Raw genomic sequence first — 16,809 nt, 5'->3', positions numbered from 1 at the left:
CCCTGATGAATGTTTTTAACCTTCTTTAAATTACTCAGAATTTCATTTTTAAGCTGTAAAAGACTTTGTATACTTTTCGTACACGAAGGTCATGTACTCACATCTTTCACAACCTGGGGGGAAAACGCGTAATTCCTCTTTACTAATATCATAGCGCATCCTGGTGGCTAAGATAGGTAGCGCAGGCCTGCACAACGGAGTCGTATGCAACACACTGGTCCCTCAACGGCATCCGTAGAACTTACGGCAAAGAGACGTGTATTTAACTTGACAGTGATGTGAGTCTGCGCTTAATCTCAGTTGGTTTCCGTTTGAGCGATAAGTCACTAATGAATTCAAAGGGAGATGTCATCCGACTTAAAGTTAAACTTCGGAAATTGTCAACAAAACCCAGTGATGGATAGCGAAACGGGCATGTTCCCTATCGATCAGGGAGGAGAGTGGGGTAAGACATCTGATTCTTTCTAGAAACACCCACACAAGGAAGCTGTTCGTAGACACTGTTTAGCGATTTATTTCAATAAAACATCTAAATATATATCATCTATGGCGATTTGTTGTTTTAGAATGGCCCCTACGTAAGTTTGAGGTTGATGGTGTAACGTTTGTTGGTGTGGTTTTCAACTTTCGGCTAGCCAGTTAGCATTAGCGGGCTATGGATGCTGAGGTGACGTAACATTATCGGTTTTTATGTAAATAATGGAGAAGACACGAAATGAAACGGTTTCTTTTTTTAAAGTGAAATAAACCGATTGACTGTTACAAACACCCTTAAATCAGCTTAGCTACTGTGATTTTGTTTGCTTCAAGTTTTTCTGTAAATGTTTATATCTGTTTTCATATACATATGAAACATACGTAAACATTTACACCATACAATGGTTACAATTAGCCACTAAAATTTAACAAGTTATTCAAACTTTAAGTATTCAAGGCTTATTTTAGGTCCAGATCACGAGTTTTGACATTTGATAGTATCTTTGCTTTCACTTTGGTTAAATAAATAGCTAGATTGATACATGAAGTCACCAGGAGAGGGACGCCAAGTCAAGATTCACGTGTAGTTTAAAATATAAATATATTACTTTAATATGTTTGACATCTAGGTAAGATGCAGCTTTAGATTTATCATGCAGACCTGTCAGGTGCCTATGTAAATCTTGTGAGGCACTGCTGAGATATTTCCTAACTTTTGTAAATTAAAAGTTTTTATGTTCGTACTGTACTTCCCACTTTCACGAGCTGCTTATGCACACAGTATTCCACTTGCACAGGTCATAGAAACTGAATCAGAGTTTAATCACAAGGACAAATGAATCTTTATAGAGATATACTTCAACTGTGGCGTCAGACTTGAAGAAGACGCATTCGTGTGACAGATTACCGGCAGCCCTGAGAGCTGTGAAAAGTGAGAACTGTTTGGATCTAGTAGCAAAACATTGTTGCATAATATGCAAATACATTATGCAACAACGCTATTAGAATGTCATGGTGTAAGATGCTATTGTTTATTCGTAAAATTATGTCAAGTGGTACAGTGAACATGCTGGCTTTTACGTGTTGACTATCTCGTTAACTTCTCGTCTATGAAGCTTGCTGCTGTTCTGATTGTGTTCTGTCAGGCAGATCCTTTCTCTGCCCGACAGTTTCTGCCGTCTCTATTTCGTTGTTTTATCAGCATCTCTGGATCATAAACATGAACATATAGATAAGGGAGAAGGCCGGTGCACATTAAGAGAACTTAGCAGTGTATCAGTGAATACTAACTAATCTTCTATACAATGCTGTGGTCAAACACATGATGGCCTTCAAAGAACCTCTTGCTGCATGTCGTAATCTTTACACTGATCTAGTCATGTTAAAACATCACCATGTTTTTTTTCAGTGCAATTTCTGTCCTATTTTCCAGATTGATTCGACATTGTGTAAAAGTTGTGTTATTGTGAAAACTAGTAATCTGCTTATGGAAGCCATGTCAAAATCATCACTCTTACTACCAATATCAATAGATTGTATTACTGTTATTAGTGAACTGATCTGGCCCATATGCCTGTGTTCTCATCGTTACACAGACCTCAGCCTGTTCGACGAACTGGATGACCTGGGGGATGCAGATCAGCTGCTCGAGGCCCTCGAAAGCGGTGCCTACGTGAGTATCTTCAGAGTTGATCTGGCGATGAGGGTGTTTCACTTTCAGTCAAGTAAGCGCAGGTTTTATGACATGGGAGCAACAGTTTAGATTTAGAAATGTTTGCAATTTACATTTGATTGAAAGATATTTCTCCGTGAAGTTTTTTTTTTTTTTTTGTAAAGAAAAAAAAAATGTTGTTTTGGGTTCTCAGGCAAATGAAGGTCATCTGGACTTTGATATCGACATTCCTCCTTGGAATGAAGTGGACACGAGCAGCACCTGCACAGGTACAGCGACGGAAGTGATAAATATTTTTTTGTTTGTCTTTAGCTTCCATTTTAATGCAACATTTATTACCACATATATAATTAGAAATCATATTTGTGAGTTAGATTTTTTTTTTATGATGGAAAAAGAAATATTTAGGGGTTTTTGTTAACAATATATTGAATTCCTCATGATTTGGTTTGTTGTTTAACTCTGTTTAGGATGTTAGTTTTGTTTTGATTTTTATTGTTCTCATGGCATAGCACGGTGTGCAATGTGAAAATAGGAAACAATTTGTATGTTTCAATATGTGCATGGTTGCCCAGATCAGAGTATTGTGGCTGTTCTTCTATTTCTGTCCTTTGCCATCCTCTAACCTTTTAATTTTGATCTCAGCTTTTCTTTGAGGGCTTTGATATGAGCAGATATAGGAACAACATTCAAAATATTTCTCTAGTGTTTTTGCAGTCTTTGGTTATTATTTATATTTACAACTTTTTTGATGGTATTGTGCAATAAGTTTTCAACAAAGATCCAATTTTTGAGTTTCCAACGACTGACCGTTTTCGGTGATGACTTTGATTCTATAGCTTTAAGGGGCGAGGATGCCAAAGATTGCAAAAAGTGAAGGGAACTCTGTTACTAAGCAACATTTAAAGAGAAAATGAGGGTGGTCATTGCAATGTGTTTTGATAATATAATAGTGAATTTGCATGTTATCATAACTGTGTGCAGCCATGAGAGACGTTACGGTTTGAGGTAAGTTTTTGGGACTGTGCTGCATGATTTTCCATGTTAATGGCTTGATTGTTTGTGTTCGTGTCTTTGTGCATCCAGATGGTGAGGTGAGTGGGGACTCACTGTCTCCTTCCCACACGCTGAGCTCCGTCCCCTCTCCTGCTTCGGTGGAAGCTTTGTCTCCGTCGTCCTTACATGTAAGAATCTGTCCTCAAAGCTTCGCCCTTCCCCAGCTTTCTGCATTTGAATTTGGATTTCCAATGCAAATTGTTTCACAAGTGTTTCGGTTGCGAGCATTTCCATACCCAACCATCGCCGAATCCGCTTTGGAACAAAGAGAATTATTTAGTTTTCCTCCAGATGTGGATTGAATATTGATGGGTGGAATAATAGTTCAGAAACTTATTAATAAAATCTGTAAACACCTCGTCAGATTAATAACGAACTGTCTGTATGAGCTGTGGGCCAACCACTCATTAAAAAAAGGGTGCCGACAACTTCAGACACATTAGCATAATTTAGCGGGCAGATGTTATCACAGTTTGTCAAAACAAGGGCAAGGGTTACAGTTTTTTTTTTTTTTTTCGTCCAACAGTCGGCACACGCTTGTCTGCTAATTATCCTGACAATTCAAGGACGCACATGTCAGCTGGGAGAATTTGAAAAGCCGCTCATATTTTATTAATGCGCCAGTTTGAGATGCATTAGTTAGAACTGACTTTATTGCTTGTGTCGCATCCAAAGAGTCAAGCATGTTTAGCAGTAGAAGAAAATTACTGTTGTCGATGCTGCACTCAGTTTGTTCGAAGACGTCTGCTCAGGGCTTGTACTTAAAAATAATTGTTGACAAAATGTCGCGGAGATCTTACGTCGTATCTATTTCTCCATTCAGGATGAGGCACTGTCCCCTCAGTCACAGCTTTCCCCAGTTTCAGTTTCGTCCGAGTCCAGTGGCTTTTCTGAAGTCTCTCCGCCACCCAAGAAGGCTGCAAGGAGGAGCACGCAATGGACAAGAGGTAGCGATCGTTTAAGGCTTGTATGCACAAGGTCATTCCAAGTGCTTAACAGGAAAACGGTGAAGCAGACCAAATTAAAACGATAAATACATTAAAAGAATAATAGAAAAAGCTCAGCTACATATAAACTACTTCATCAAAACAAAACATATCCAAGACAATAATGACATAAACAGTTTTATTTTTAACTGTAGGTTGCTGTAAACAATAGTTTTAAGCCCTAATTTAAAGGTGCCATTAGTTTCTGCACATCTCTGGTTGCTGGGATTTTGTTCCAGAATTTAAGGTCATAGAAAGTAAATGTGGTCTTTGTTTAGATCTGGTCCAAGACAGTTTGCGTAAACGGGTGTCTGAATGGATGATATATGACATGAACTTTCATTACCTCCAAGGCCAAAAACTAGATTTAAAAAAAAATTGTCATCACTTCTTAACCCCTTAACTGTTACCCTTAAAACACTTACATGCAAGCCAATGGGTCCATGAGGAAAGCGGTATCCTCATGACGGTTAAGGGGTTTTAAACCAAAAAAACGATCACTTGCCTTTTCTACCTTATGCCGGAGAAAACTCTGACCACCATAAATATCAAGCTGTTTTATTAGAATAATTTAAGAGATGTAATTGTACATAATCAAAACAATGTGAGCTATTTGGATACGGAACAAAAGTGCCACCTCAAGCAACTCCACAAGTGGTGTTTGCTAAGATTTATAACTATCAGGTGGTAAAAAGAACGCTTAATAATACATTTAGTACAAGACCAAATCAGCTAAGCAGCAGGGAGCTCCAGTAATACCGAAACAGAAGGTTTTAACATGTAAGGCAGCTTCTAGTGCTAACATTTTTCATTTAGCAGTTATTCCACCATCGTCTAGGGTTGTTTGTTATTGTCACTTCAAAATCATGGTAGCATTTTGACAGTTAAAACCCCCCCAGATATTTCAACGGTAAATGCAAATTTCCTGGCCTGGGCTAAATGCAGTTTTTTTTTTTCCCCCCCATATCTTGTCCCTCCTACCCCTTGCAATTCAAATATACAAATGCCACAGCTACACCTGCTCAGCCTGCAAAGAGGCCAATTCAGATGGGCTCACAGATCTCCATCCAGCCCAGACCGCTGATTGCAGCCATGCCCTTGGCTCCGGCGGCAACAGCAGCTCCACTGCAGCCCAAGACGATAATCATCCAGCCCCTGCAGACCACTGTGCTGCCTGTTGTCAAGCCGTCTCCAATCAGCATCCAACCAGCGCCCCCACCAGGTCAGTTCTCACACTGCATAAAATATTATTTTTTTGTGCTCTGCATTGATATAGGACATCTTACCAAAAGGTCAGGTCTTGTATTTTTTTGTATTTTAGGGATATTAATATATTTATTGTTCGCCTTTGCCAATTAATTTTGTTCAGATGAAAAAAATAAATAAATAAAAATGCTGTTTTTGATGGAGCCAGCAGATGGCAGTGTGAACTCAGTTTTTTTTCCCCTCATCAGTGAAGCTCACCTACTTCATTGGAAAACGGTGAATAAATATGATTTGTAGGTCTAATACACCAAAAATGTTTAAGTCTGACATATTGGCAACATGAACATGGAAGTAAAAATCATAAACATACCAACATGTTGAGCAATGTCCTCAATATCCGCTGATGTTTGTGGTTTTCATTAAAGTCATCAAGGATTTTCTTTTTTTATGTCTTTTGCTGGCCTTGATTTGGGGTCTTACATCAGCACCATGAAAGCCAGAATAAATACTTATCTCACCGCACGAAGCCCAAGTGGGTGGGGTGGCTGACCTTTGCTAAAATGCATTTGAACTTCTGACGTGTTTGCCTAGTGTTGACCAATACGCTGAAGAGCTTAGGGACGAGACATCCTGACCTAGATCGAGTCACAAGATGGGAATCCAGGCTGTTTGTTTGAAAATCTGGTCTGTGTTTTTTTGGGTTTTTTTTAACCTGGGTAGTGCCATTTCTCTAAAAAAGTAATGAACTCTTTGGAGTCTGATCCACAGAAAGTTTGTTTATTCCTGCGCAAACACATGCACTCACTGCTTTCTTTTTATTCCAGCCTTGTAAATTCTTCTCACAGATGGTGAACTTTCGTTCTGCTGGCAAATTACAGATTTGTTTACAAATCTAGTAAGTGCTTTCACCTGATTAACACTGACAGAATAGAACATTATGATTGCTGGCTCTGTTTGGGTAAGAGTTGCTTTCATAACCTCGTACTCATAAGTGTAGGGCTCACTGAGTAACAGAACATTAGTGAGCACCAGATATTATTGTGTTTTTGTGTCCTTTTTTTTCTCCCCTTTTTGGGCCCGTGTTTGTGTGAGTTCAAATGCATAACTCACGAGCCTCTCAGTTTGGAATGTGGACGTTTAAAGGCGCGGGTCAGTTTGCCAAACATCTTCACCACCTGTACTTTAAACACACAGAGCCCAGTTGAAGGCAAAGGGGTAAGACGCCAGAGGCTGATGGGATTTTGAGAGACTTGGTCTGTATCAGATGTAGGTTAAGGCTCTTAAAGCAGCAACTTGATTCAACTTATGTCATAAAAAAAAAAAAAAAAAAGGACGATTTTGAACTTTTTCGATTGTTTGAATTTCTAAATTATACAATAAAAGTTTCACAGCTGTGATAACAAAACAAAAACTATTAGTGTATATTCCCTTATAGTTTTTTTGGCCCTGAATCTGTATATTAACTAGATCATGTTTTTTTTTGTTTGTTTTCTCCTTGCTCAAACTCTCAAGGAAGTATTAAAAAAAAACAACAAAAAAAACAAACAAATTGGATCCCCAGTTTCTAAACTGTTGATATCAGATTATCTGGTTCTTTTATGTCAAACACCCAAAGTGTTGGACAGCTAGACATGTTTAAAATACACCAAAATGGAATACACCAGTAATACTACTGCCTATTATCAGTCATATTAATAGAAAAATAAATCAGGGTGTCTTTATTTAGTTTGAGTTTAGCTTTTGAGTGTGTGCTAACTTTAATGAAATACTGGGCTTGGACTTGCTATCTGCAAATACTGAATATTAAATGACTTAAATTTCTCAAAAATAGCAACAACAATAAAAAATACCCAGCTCCCTGTAGTGTAATATATCACTGCAGCCTAACCAAGAGAAAGTAAAACAGCAGTTCTATTTCTTTCTTTGAAAGGGTCGTTTTCATAACGGATCACAATAGCATACACTACGTAGTAACTTTGCCTAAAATTGGTCTTGAACCACCAGAGCTACATCACTTATTTGAAAAATGTCCAATAGGCAGGATAAAGGCAATGTAAAGATGAGGTCTTGCTCTGCTTACTTGCTGCTTCAAGCGTAACCCTACTCACAAAGTTCACACTGTGTAATCTGTTCCTGACGATGCTGTACGGCAATGACAGAGCAAAGCCTCGGTGTTTACGAGCACTGACTGAAGTTCGTGGCATACTTTTAATCCTAACAATGTTAAAGATAGACTACTTATTATTACAGATAGCCAAAGCAAAGCTTCCCGTGAAGACAAAGCGCCCTCCTCTGCTTAGTTATGCAGTTTGTTTAACTGCGATCTGATTACTGTTCGTGAAGCTCGAGGTCGTACTCGCCTGTTCATGTAATCACAGTGTGTTGGTTGTACTATAAACATATGATTACAGTAAAGCTTGTAATTTAAAAAAAAAAAAAAAACCGTGCATGCTCTGTGTCTTTCATTCAGGCCATCCCATAGTGCTGTCCCAGGCGAGCCAGCTTCTCCACATCCAGACACCACAGGCCGTCGCTGCTAATGTGGTTGCTGTGCCAACACTCAACCAGGACAAGCATGTCCCGGTAGCTGCGCCCCCGCTGGTTTCTGTCACGCTGCGAACCCCTTCCTCAGATGACGACGTAAGTCAATTAACGTTGAGACGTCAGCACACGGAGGCTAATGATTAACACTTTTGCTGTCACTGTCGTGGTTTTCATTGACTAAAATCAGTCAAAATCCTGAACTGCTTTGTGGAAGTCAACAAAATTAGTGCTGCCCCAGCTCAACAAGCATCCTTCGAACATTGGAAAAAAAGTGATAATAAAATCAGCTTTATTCCAGAATATTGTGTACGCAAAACATTATGGACTCTCGTTATAGACATTTAAAATATAAATATATAGGAAGGCAAAATATTTGTTTGTCTTTCTTGTAATTATGTATACATTGTTTTTTACAAACAAGATGAAAAACGTGGTAGATTTAGTGCAATAAGCATGGTATCAATCAGGCACTCTGACTGTTTAGTGAACATAAAAAAAATGCTTTTCAAAACACATATTTACTTCATTATATTTTTAAGCTTCCAGCATTTTATAACATAAAACCGCTGGTGGACAGCCCTGTAATTGTTCTATTCTTTTATAGTGTTGTAACTAACTCAAATTTAGGTAGATATTTATTAGTTTATTTATATTTTGTTGAGTTAATATCTTTTAGTGCTGTCAAACGTCAGAAAATACTTACAGGTGCTGCTAACAAAAAAAAAAAAAAGAGCATTTAGAAACATCAGGTGCCTGCAGAGTCCGACTGCTTAACAGAGATGTTATTGGCTAAACAAAAACGGTAAGACATTACGTCTCAGTTTGTGTATTTACACATGGCTCCATTTTAAACCTGTTTTTGTGGATCGGTGCGTCTCCGTCTCTCGTTTTCTCCCTCTGTCAGATAGCAGCTATGCAAGCGAGTTTAAAGGTTGTCTTTTAAAGCCGTTTCCTTACCATTAGTCTGCCAGTCAGTTATTTCATTGAATATATAAGGCCTTCAGCTGTTGGGCATGCAAAGGCATGTTCATATGCACTCTCCTGCAGCTGCACAGAATTATAGCGCACACGAAAATGCTCAGTTACTATGTAATGTTTGACATTTTGATTGTCAAGCTCACACTCTGACTGGATGGATCGAGTCCAATCCAAACTCGGTCTTTGGGACCCTTTTTCTTGTATTTGCTTTAATTTCACAAATCATTAACTTTTAAGTTGTGTTTAAAATGTGAAAATAAAGTGCTGATGGAAAGGCACTTATATATATTTTTAATGTTAGTGATTGTGTTTTTCCACATGGCTGTACAAAATTTATTACATTTCATGGACCACGGCTGTCTAAGTAGACACTAATGACTTCAGACCAGGACCGTTTTATTATTTTGAGACCCTAATATATATATTAAAAAAAAAAAGATGATGCACCGAAACTAATGTTGAAAATAGGGAATGTAAACTTACAAATTAATTTTGTTTGCCAACTGACTTGTGATTGTAAAACAGAGAAAAAAACTTTTCTTTGCACCAGTTTGTACCAGAGACCATTATTATTGTCATTATTTTTATATATTTGCCTTTTTTAAGACTTTATAGTTGTTGTTTTGGTATTGTTAATGTCTTGCAGAAACACATAATAATAATTATCTAGTGATATTTTCAAATTTCCTGTGAACTTTAAATATGTCTTTACTGAAAATTGCAGCAGGCTGCTGGATGACTGACTCTGAAATATGTAATCAATTTGATGGATATTTTGATAAACATTTTACAAATTAGCTTGGTGTAACAACAAGCTGCTGTTACTGAACAGGACTGCATTGAAAGAGATTTAATTTGTACATAAAACAGACACACACAAAAATCCTGGAACATGGAGCACATTTATTGTTTTGTGTCGTATTCCTTAGAAATAAAAAACAACAAAAAAAAAAACAGATTCTGTTGATATCCAAACTGGCAGGTCAGGCCTCAGAGAAAGCACAAAATATGTACTGGCCAGGAAAAGCCTGATCGGTGCGTTCCTTATTTAAAACTACAAGAACCGTGACAGACAATGATGGATGCAGAGCTACGTCCATTTTGCCATCATGCACAGTGAGGAGGTTGCTAAGAGAAGTAAAAAAACAAAAACAATTTCTAAAGTTCTCTTGAGAACTATTGCTACTGCAATAAAATATTTATTTTATGTGTCTTTACATATTATTTTTTACCAGGGGTGTTAATAAGTGTGGAGGGTGATGTATATCATTTATGGAGAAAATGACATGGTTATTAGCCTTTTTTGGAACAATAATATTCCACGGATTATTTTTTATTTTATTTTTTTTCTGCTTTGTTTATGACTTTGCAATAATTGTAGCTGAAGTGGAGTGAATGATTCAGACAATATGTCTCCCGCACAGATTCAATTAACTCCACTCAGCTGGGATTTTTAGGGATTTCATGATGCTACGTTTCAGCAGCAGGGTACGGTGGCCGACAGGTGCAAATGCGCAGCAAAAGAGAAAACATGCAAACAAAAGAAAAGACACGCGCACAAATTAAATGCGGCAAACAAAAAGCAAATAAAATGCAGCAAACAAAAAAGAAGACACCCCCGAATGAAATGCAGCAAACAAAAAAGAAGACACCCCCGAATGAAATGCAGCAAACAAAAAAGAAGACACCCCCGAATGAAATGCAGCAAACAAAAAAGAAAACACCCCCGAATCAAATGCAGCAAACAAAAAGTGTTGAAAACGGAAGTGCTCCAGACCACTAGGGGGAGTCTAACAAAAAAGTAGCTGTGTCCGAATTCAGGCTCTGCATCCTTTCAAGGGCCCTGAGGAACTGATCCTTCGAAGCCTAGACATAATAAAAGAGTAGACCCCCTCACATTCAAAAAATAACATTTTTCAGATAAAAATGCGGCACATCAATATGAAATAAATAGTTGAATGGCTTCAAAAATTCCTCATTTAATTTATCCAATTCATATTGTTATTACTTCACTCTTACTTATATTTTATTTTTGATTCCACAGTCATATTTTGTTTTTCTAACTCATGTTTCAGAAATGGAACAATCATGTAAATATTTTTATCTGAAAAATGTTATTTTTTGAATGTGAGGTAAAACATTCATTCATCATTCATTTTAACCCTCAGCCCCCTGTGAGTATCCCTCCGAACAGGTGCCCTCACAGAGGGTAACGTTTCGGACGAAACATTACCCGAATCGTTCGCCAGTTGAACATCGGGGGCGAGCGGGTTAACGCCCCTGGGCAGATCGCCAGCACATCCCAGGGGGAACATAGAGACAGACAACCATGCACACACATTCACACCTAGGGAGAATTTGGAGGGACCCCAATTAACCTGATAGTCATGTTTTTGGACTGTGGGTGGAAACCCACGCATGCACAGGGAGAACATGCAAACTCCATGCAGAAGCGTCCGGGCCGAGAGTCGAACCCACAACCTTCTTGCTGCAAGGCAACAGCTCTACCAACTGCGCCAACTGTGCAGCACGCTATAAATGCCTACAAATACTTTTAAGTCTTATAATAATTACGTCATGAGGGAACACGTGACGCAGCTCGGACCCTGTGACGTGTTTGACCCATTCCATTCTGTTCTATGTGACAACACCGCCCTCTGGTGGTCTTGTTTTGTTCCTCCTACTCATGGACTTTCACTGGCGACATTCTGTTAAGTCCTCTCCGCTGTTCTGATTTGCTTGATGACTTTCAATTGCCCCTTTTCCACCGGCAATAGAAACAACCTGGTTCGGTTCGGCTCGGCTCTATTTCGGAGTGATCGCGTTTCCACCGGCCCTTCTTGGCTCTGTAGCAGGGTGCCGCCTCCTGGTGGGGGTGGGGGTGTAGCGCCATGTGCTGTGCTTCGTTACATGCGACCCAGAGGTCGCGTTAGCGGAATATTTTCCGTATTTGACCGTTTTTTTTTTTTTTTTTAACTACATGAAAATTTAAAGCCCGTCGGTCATTTGACAGGTTATAATTAACACCCTCATGCGAGGACGTGATAGACTTTACGCGAAGAGTACATCGCAGAGGAAACTAAAATCAATCAGTAAAAGAATCCTTTCTGAATATTATCTGATGGACACTGAACTAAATGCGTCTTTCTCACTGGTGTTATATCTTTAAAATTTCCCCTTCGGTCATATTTCAGTCCGTTTTGTCGTCAACATGCGAGAGCTTAGAGCGATGCGCGCTCCCGCGTGAGGGGATGCAATTTTGGGCAGGCATGCGTTTCTGGGCATAACACCTGAGCAGCCAATCGTGGGGGGGGGGAGGGGGTCTACTCTTTTATTATGTCTATGCTTCGAAGGATCAGTTCCTCAGGGCCCTTGAAAGGATGCAGAGCCTGAATTCGGACACAGCTACTTTTTTGTTAGACTCCCCCTAGTGGTCTGGAGCACTTCCGTTTTCAACACTTTTTTGTTTGCTGCATTTGATTCGGGGGTGTTTTCTTTTTTGTTTGCTGCATTTGATTCGGAGGTGTCTTCTTTTTTGTTTGCTGCATTTCATTTGCTTTTTGTTTGCCGCATTTAATTTGTGCGTGTGTCTTTTCTTTTGTTTGCATGTTTTCTCTTTTGCTGCGCATTTGCACCTGTCGGCCACCGTAGCAGGGACTTTCGCAGATAATCAACATGTGAAAAAAAATGTCGGTGGTCTTCAGTTTGTGGTGCGTCTTTGCGGTTGTTTATTTCACATTTTTGTGAACCTTTCAGATTCTTCCTACAGACTTGTTGGTTGGGTTTTTCTACTTTTTCATCTTGGTTATTTCTTTCTGTTGTGCAAATCTGAAGTTCAATGACAAAGGTCACTTTTATTGTGTTCTTAGAGCTTAGTTTTTTTTTCCTTATTTTTTTCCCCCACAGCATTGTGGTTTTTTTTTATTATTCTTTGGTCTGTTTTGTTTATACCATGGAATTAACAAAACAGGAAGAAAAGCTGTAAATTAAATAAGACCTATTAATTTAAACAGTATTTCACTTTATTGCTTGAAACCCAAAAAAAGCAAAAATATGTATCCAGATTTCTCTTTATTATCATTGTCTAAAGCTGACTTGTGGGCCTGATGCGTGTGAAAGGGAATACCTTCAGTTATGACCTAAGGCTTCAGTATTTTTGTTTTATTAGTCTGGGCAATTCATCTTGAGCCCAACAATGCTGGAACTTGTCCGGTTATTGTGGGTATAATTAAGTGTGGAGACACACTTTTCCTGCCAAATCTAGAGGATGATGTGAAGGAATTTCAGACTCTAGTGGCCAAAGCAAATACCAAATTGTGATGGTCGGGTCAATAGCATTTGCAATTGGGGGTTTTAAAGGGAGGGTCCGAGTTCCTTAATTCCTTAATTGTGAGGGAGGGAGGAATGCTGGGCACATTTGTTAATCCCCAAGGGAAAGTCGTGGAAGTTCATAAAACAAGATGTTAGATTTAAAAAGTTTGTTTAATGTTTAACAAAACAAACCAAGTCTTATAAAAGTCTGTCAAAGATTTCAGCTGGTGGCAATTTAAGCAAATGCAGTGACGTCAGTGGATGTGAGAGTCGGAGAGCCCGAGGAGGCGATTCACGCTGTGTGAGAGTGCATGCGCTGCTTTCGCGTCCTCAGCAGCTGTGCTCACACGCTTCAGCTTTGGCTGGCTGTTGAGATTGTAAAATAACTCCTAAAGATGACATGCGTGAGCCAGGTGCTGCTGCAAGTTATGTCTTCAGCCAGCCCATGGATGTCACTGCTCCTGTTTAGTTTAGTTTTTTTTTTTTTCTTTTTTGTTCCCATTACTGTATTTTGGCCTGGGTGTGCAAACGGCTGCTAATGATTACACGCTTCAGGCAGGTGTTATGCAGGACGGAGCCCTTTGCGACAGCTGTAAACAGCCATCAGGGGATTGGGTCAGTGTAATGTAATAGGCTGCTATACAACCAAGGATTATAATGTGTCTGCTTGACCCGTATGGGTGTTCTACACCAACGGAGACAAGTCCAGGTTGAAACTCGTTGGATACAAGAAATCCTCTCATCATTTGGAAAATGAAGATGACCTGAGATCATGTTGAACAATCGGGGACTACTAAAAGAGGCAGTGCCATTTCATAGCACAGTCAAGTAACTATGTTAACTTCAGTTGTTATAAAAATGCTATATATCAAATATGACTTAAAAGAAGTTTTACTTTGTAATTGAATGGCTTAAATTGCACCTTCATCTCTTTAAAAACTCCTGCTCTCTCTGAAACTCTGCCTTCAGGAAGTCATCACAACAGCGCTCCTCTATGAACGCTTTAGCGGCGTTTTTACGTTGCACCAAGAAGCAGCTTGTTATAATGAGCTCGCCAAATAAGCAGTTCCATCAGGTGTTTGCTAATTTCTTCTGGCTAGTCTGAAGGAGCTGAGCAGGGGCGTTGCAGGGGAGAAATGCTCTGTGAGTCTGAAACTTGGAAACTGCAGCTCCGAGGAGGAAGTGGGTCCACCCAGGCCTTGTGCACAGCTGAATGGTTGCTATGACAGATTAGAGGATTTCTCATGCATGAGATAATTAAAGCAACATCCCAGGTATGATTTAGATGAGGGAATAATGTTATAGCAAGGTGCAAAGGTAAAAAAAAAAAAATATTTTTCCATAATACCGCCCCTATAAGGAAGCTTATTCTTTATATCCAGCTCCATAGTTTAAACTTTGTTGATATTTTTTTCACTTTTTATCAGTTACATGTTTAAAAACAGATTTGTAGTACATATAACGTCCATATAACAACAAAACTATATGATATAAAATATTTCAAGTTGCTCACATTAATTAAATTACAACATAGGTTCAAAACAATCATATGATTGGGATTAAGGATTAAGTGAGAGTAGAAACATGTTAAACGTTAAACTAAAGTAATATTCGATGGAAAACAAATGGCGAGAAGTGTACATTAACAGCAAAATCTTCAAACTTTGTCACTTGTTTTATGAATTGAAAGTTCTTTTGATTTGGTTATAGGGTTTGAAGATGGAAAGGCACCAAGCAGAGATTCTGTTCCTGTTTCCAGATCCCTGAGGTTTTGTTTAGTTTTTCATTGGAAGCCATGACCTGCTTAGACTTGACTTTAGGCAATTGTGTCTTTGCTTTAATTTAAAGCAAAATTACTTTTCCTTCTCTCTGGAAACATTCAGTTTGTGATAACAAACTTAGTAATGTTGTATTTTTGTCTTTCCTTTCCTCTATTAGTGATGAGCATGGTAAAAGCACATAGCACAGTTTGCATTGTTGTGTACGCTAAAGGTCAAAACCCAACAACTTTCCTGTAAAATGCTCAGCTAGTTGAAGCAGTCTGCTGAAACCTTTTTTGATAAAAAGAACTTCAAAATAGCCAACCCTGATTCTCTTTCCTGGATTGACAACTTGCACATATAATTGTTTATTATTTGTGAGATCTATTGGCACTGGGTAAAAAAAAAAATATATATATATATATATATATATATATATATATATTTCCAGTTTCCAACAAGGCACTGGTCAAGTGTAAAATCATGATTCTGGTCACAAGCATAATGACCAATCTTGGTGCAGCTCATTTCCCTCCTCAGTCACCCTTGATATCTTGAAAAAAAGGAAGCTCCTAAAAACTCAATGGGAGTCAGGCATGCTGGGAACTGTTGTTTTACCCTCGACAACTCTTCCTTTTCTGTCTTCACCTGCATTCATCTGTTGAGAAGTTGAATGGACATCAGCCCTCAGAGAGGAAAATGGCTTCTGGCATTACTCACATAAACACACACACACACACACACACAGACCTCCTCAGTACACTCTCTAAAGTTGGCCACTGTATGTTACCACGTCTCCAAGCATATTCCTATTCTTGTTGACCTTTCTCACCGTCACAAAAACCAAACTCGAACCCGCGTTGGTGTTAACCTCTTCACGATTCTAAGGCGCCTTATTGAAACATGCCTCGTTCTGTCCCAAATTCTCCACCTCGTTCTCATTGCCGAGTCAATATAAAGCTCCCCCCTTCCCCCCCATCCATGGTTGCCCTGGTAACCGCTACTTGTAGTGTTCCCAGGCTGGGTCTGGTGGCACGGCTCCCAGTTCTGGGCTAAGAGACAGAGGGGTTTCTCAGGAGACAGAACACAAATACAGCAATCCAAATAACTTAATCACCATCGGAGCTGTAAGGCCTGTGCTCGTAGAGGCTGACCCCGAGGAAAATGATTGCTTTGGAAAAATAAAAACTGCTGCACATAGGTGGCACATAGGGTCTGCATGGACAGGTACTCCATTCCCCGCGAGTTCATTGTAATTCATGCACTATTTAGGTTTGGATGCAGCGACTAAATTTCGCTTCTCTTCTCATTGAGGCGAAGGCGAAAGATTTGCGAGGTATGGTTTACGGCTGAATTATTCATTCATTCGTTTTCGTGCGTTAAGTATTTTACGTTTGTGCCGACAAACTCGGTCTAAATGCAGAAGTTGAGTCCGGCCGTGTCTCTACTCCATCCAGACATCTAGGATGCCTAGAGCCCCCTGTGTTTATGTGTCTTGGATGTAAACCCAGTCCTTACAGAGTCACACACTCCATAAACACGTCCTTCCTCACATTTGAAACAGTCGTCGCAAATGACCTCTTGACCTCTGAGATTCTGTTATAAATATATTCATGCCGAGTGCATAGTAGATCTGTCTCTGGGACCGTTAAGGCTGGGGTTTGTTTTAGAGGGCTCCGCGACGCAAACACATCTTGAACTTGTGTGTTTATTATTGTATCGCTGTGATAAATGGAAGTGAAAACAGATGTGACACTGTTGAGTCCCCTTTTCCTCTTTTGGATCTGCTTTTCATCCAGTACCTTCTTTGCTAAAAACC

At 39.2% G+C, this 16,809-nt stretch overlaps 1 protein-coding gene across 2 annotated transcripts in view; it reads left to right on the top strand.

Moving 5' to 3' along the window:
* Positions 1–242: 242 nt before the first annotated feature.
* atf6 (activating transcription factor 6) overlaps positions 243–16,809 on the top strand; it is a 32,646-nt gene continuing 16,079 nt past the window's right edge. For both annotated transcript variants that reach the window (XM_014985360.2, XM_014985358.2), the window contains exons 1-7: positions 243–445; positions 2,073–2,149; positions 2,343–2,418; positions 3,236–3,333; positions 4,029–4,152; positions 5,204–5,413; positions 7,868–8,037. In XM_014985360.2, coding sequence (XP_014840846.2) covers positions 346–445; positions 2,073–2,149; positions 2,343–2,418; positions 3,236–3,333; positions 4,029–4,152; positions 5,204–5,413; positions 7,868–8,037 — 855 coding nt within the window. In that variant the 5' untranslated portion in view covers positions 243–345. The remainder of the gene's footprint in view (positions 446–2,072; positions 2,150–2,342; positions 2,419–3,235; positions 3,334–4,028; positions 4,153–5,203; positions 5,414–7,867; positions 8,038–16,809) is intronic.

Source organism: Poecilia mexicana, unplaced genomic scaffold (assembly GCF_051168715.1).
Source record: "Poecilia mexicana isolate PSO_F unplaced genomic scaffold, ASM5116871v1 scaffold_4, whole genome shotgun sequence".
NCBI lineage: Eukaryota > Metazoa > Chordata > Actinopteri > Cyprinodontiformes > Poeciliidae > Poecilia > Poecilia mexicana.
This window is presented reverse-complemented; position numbering and strand designations above follow the sequence as displayed.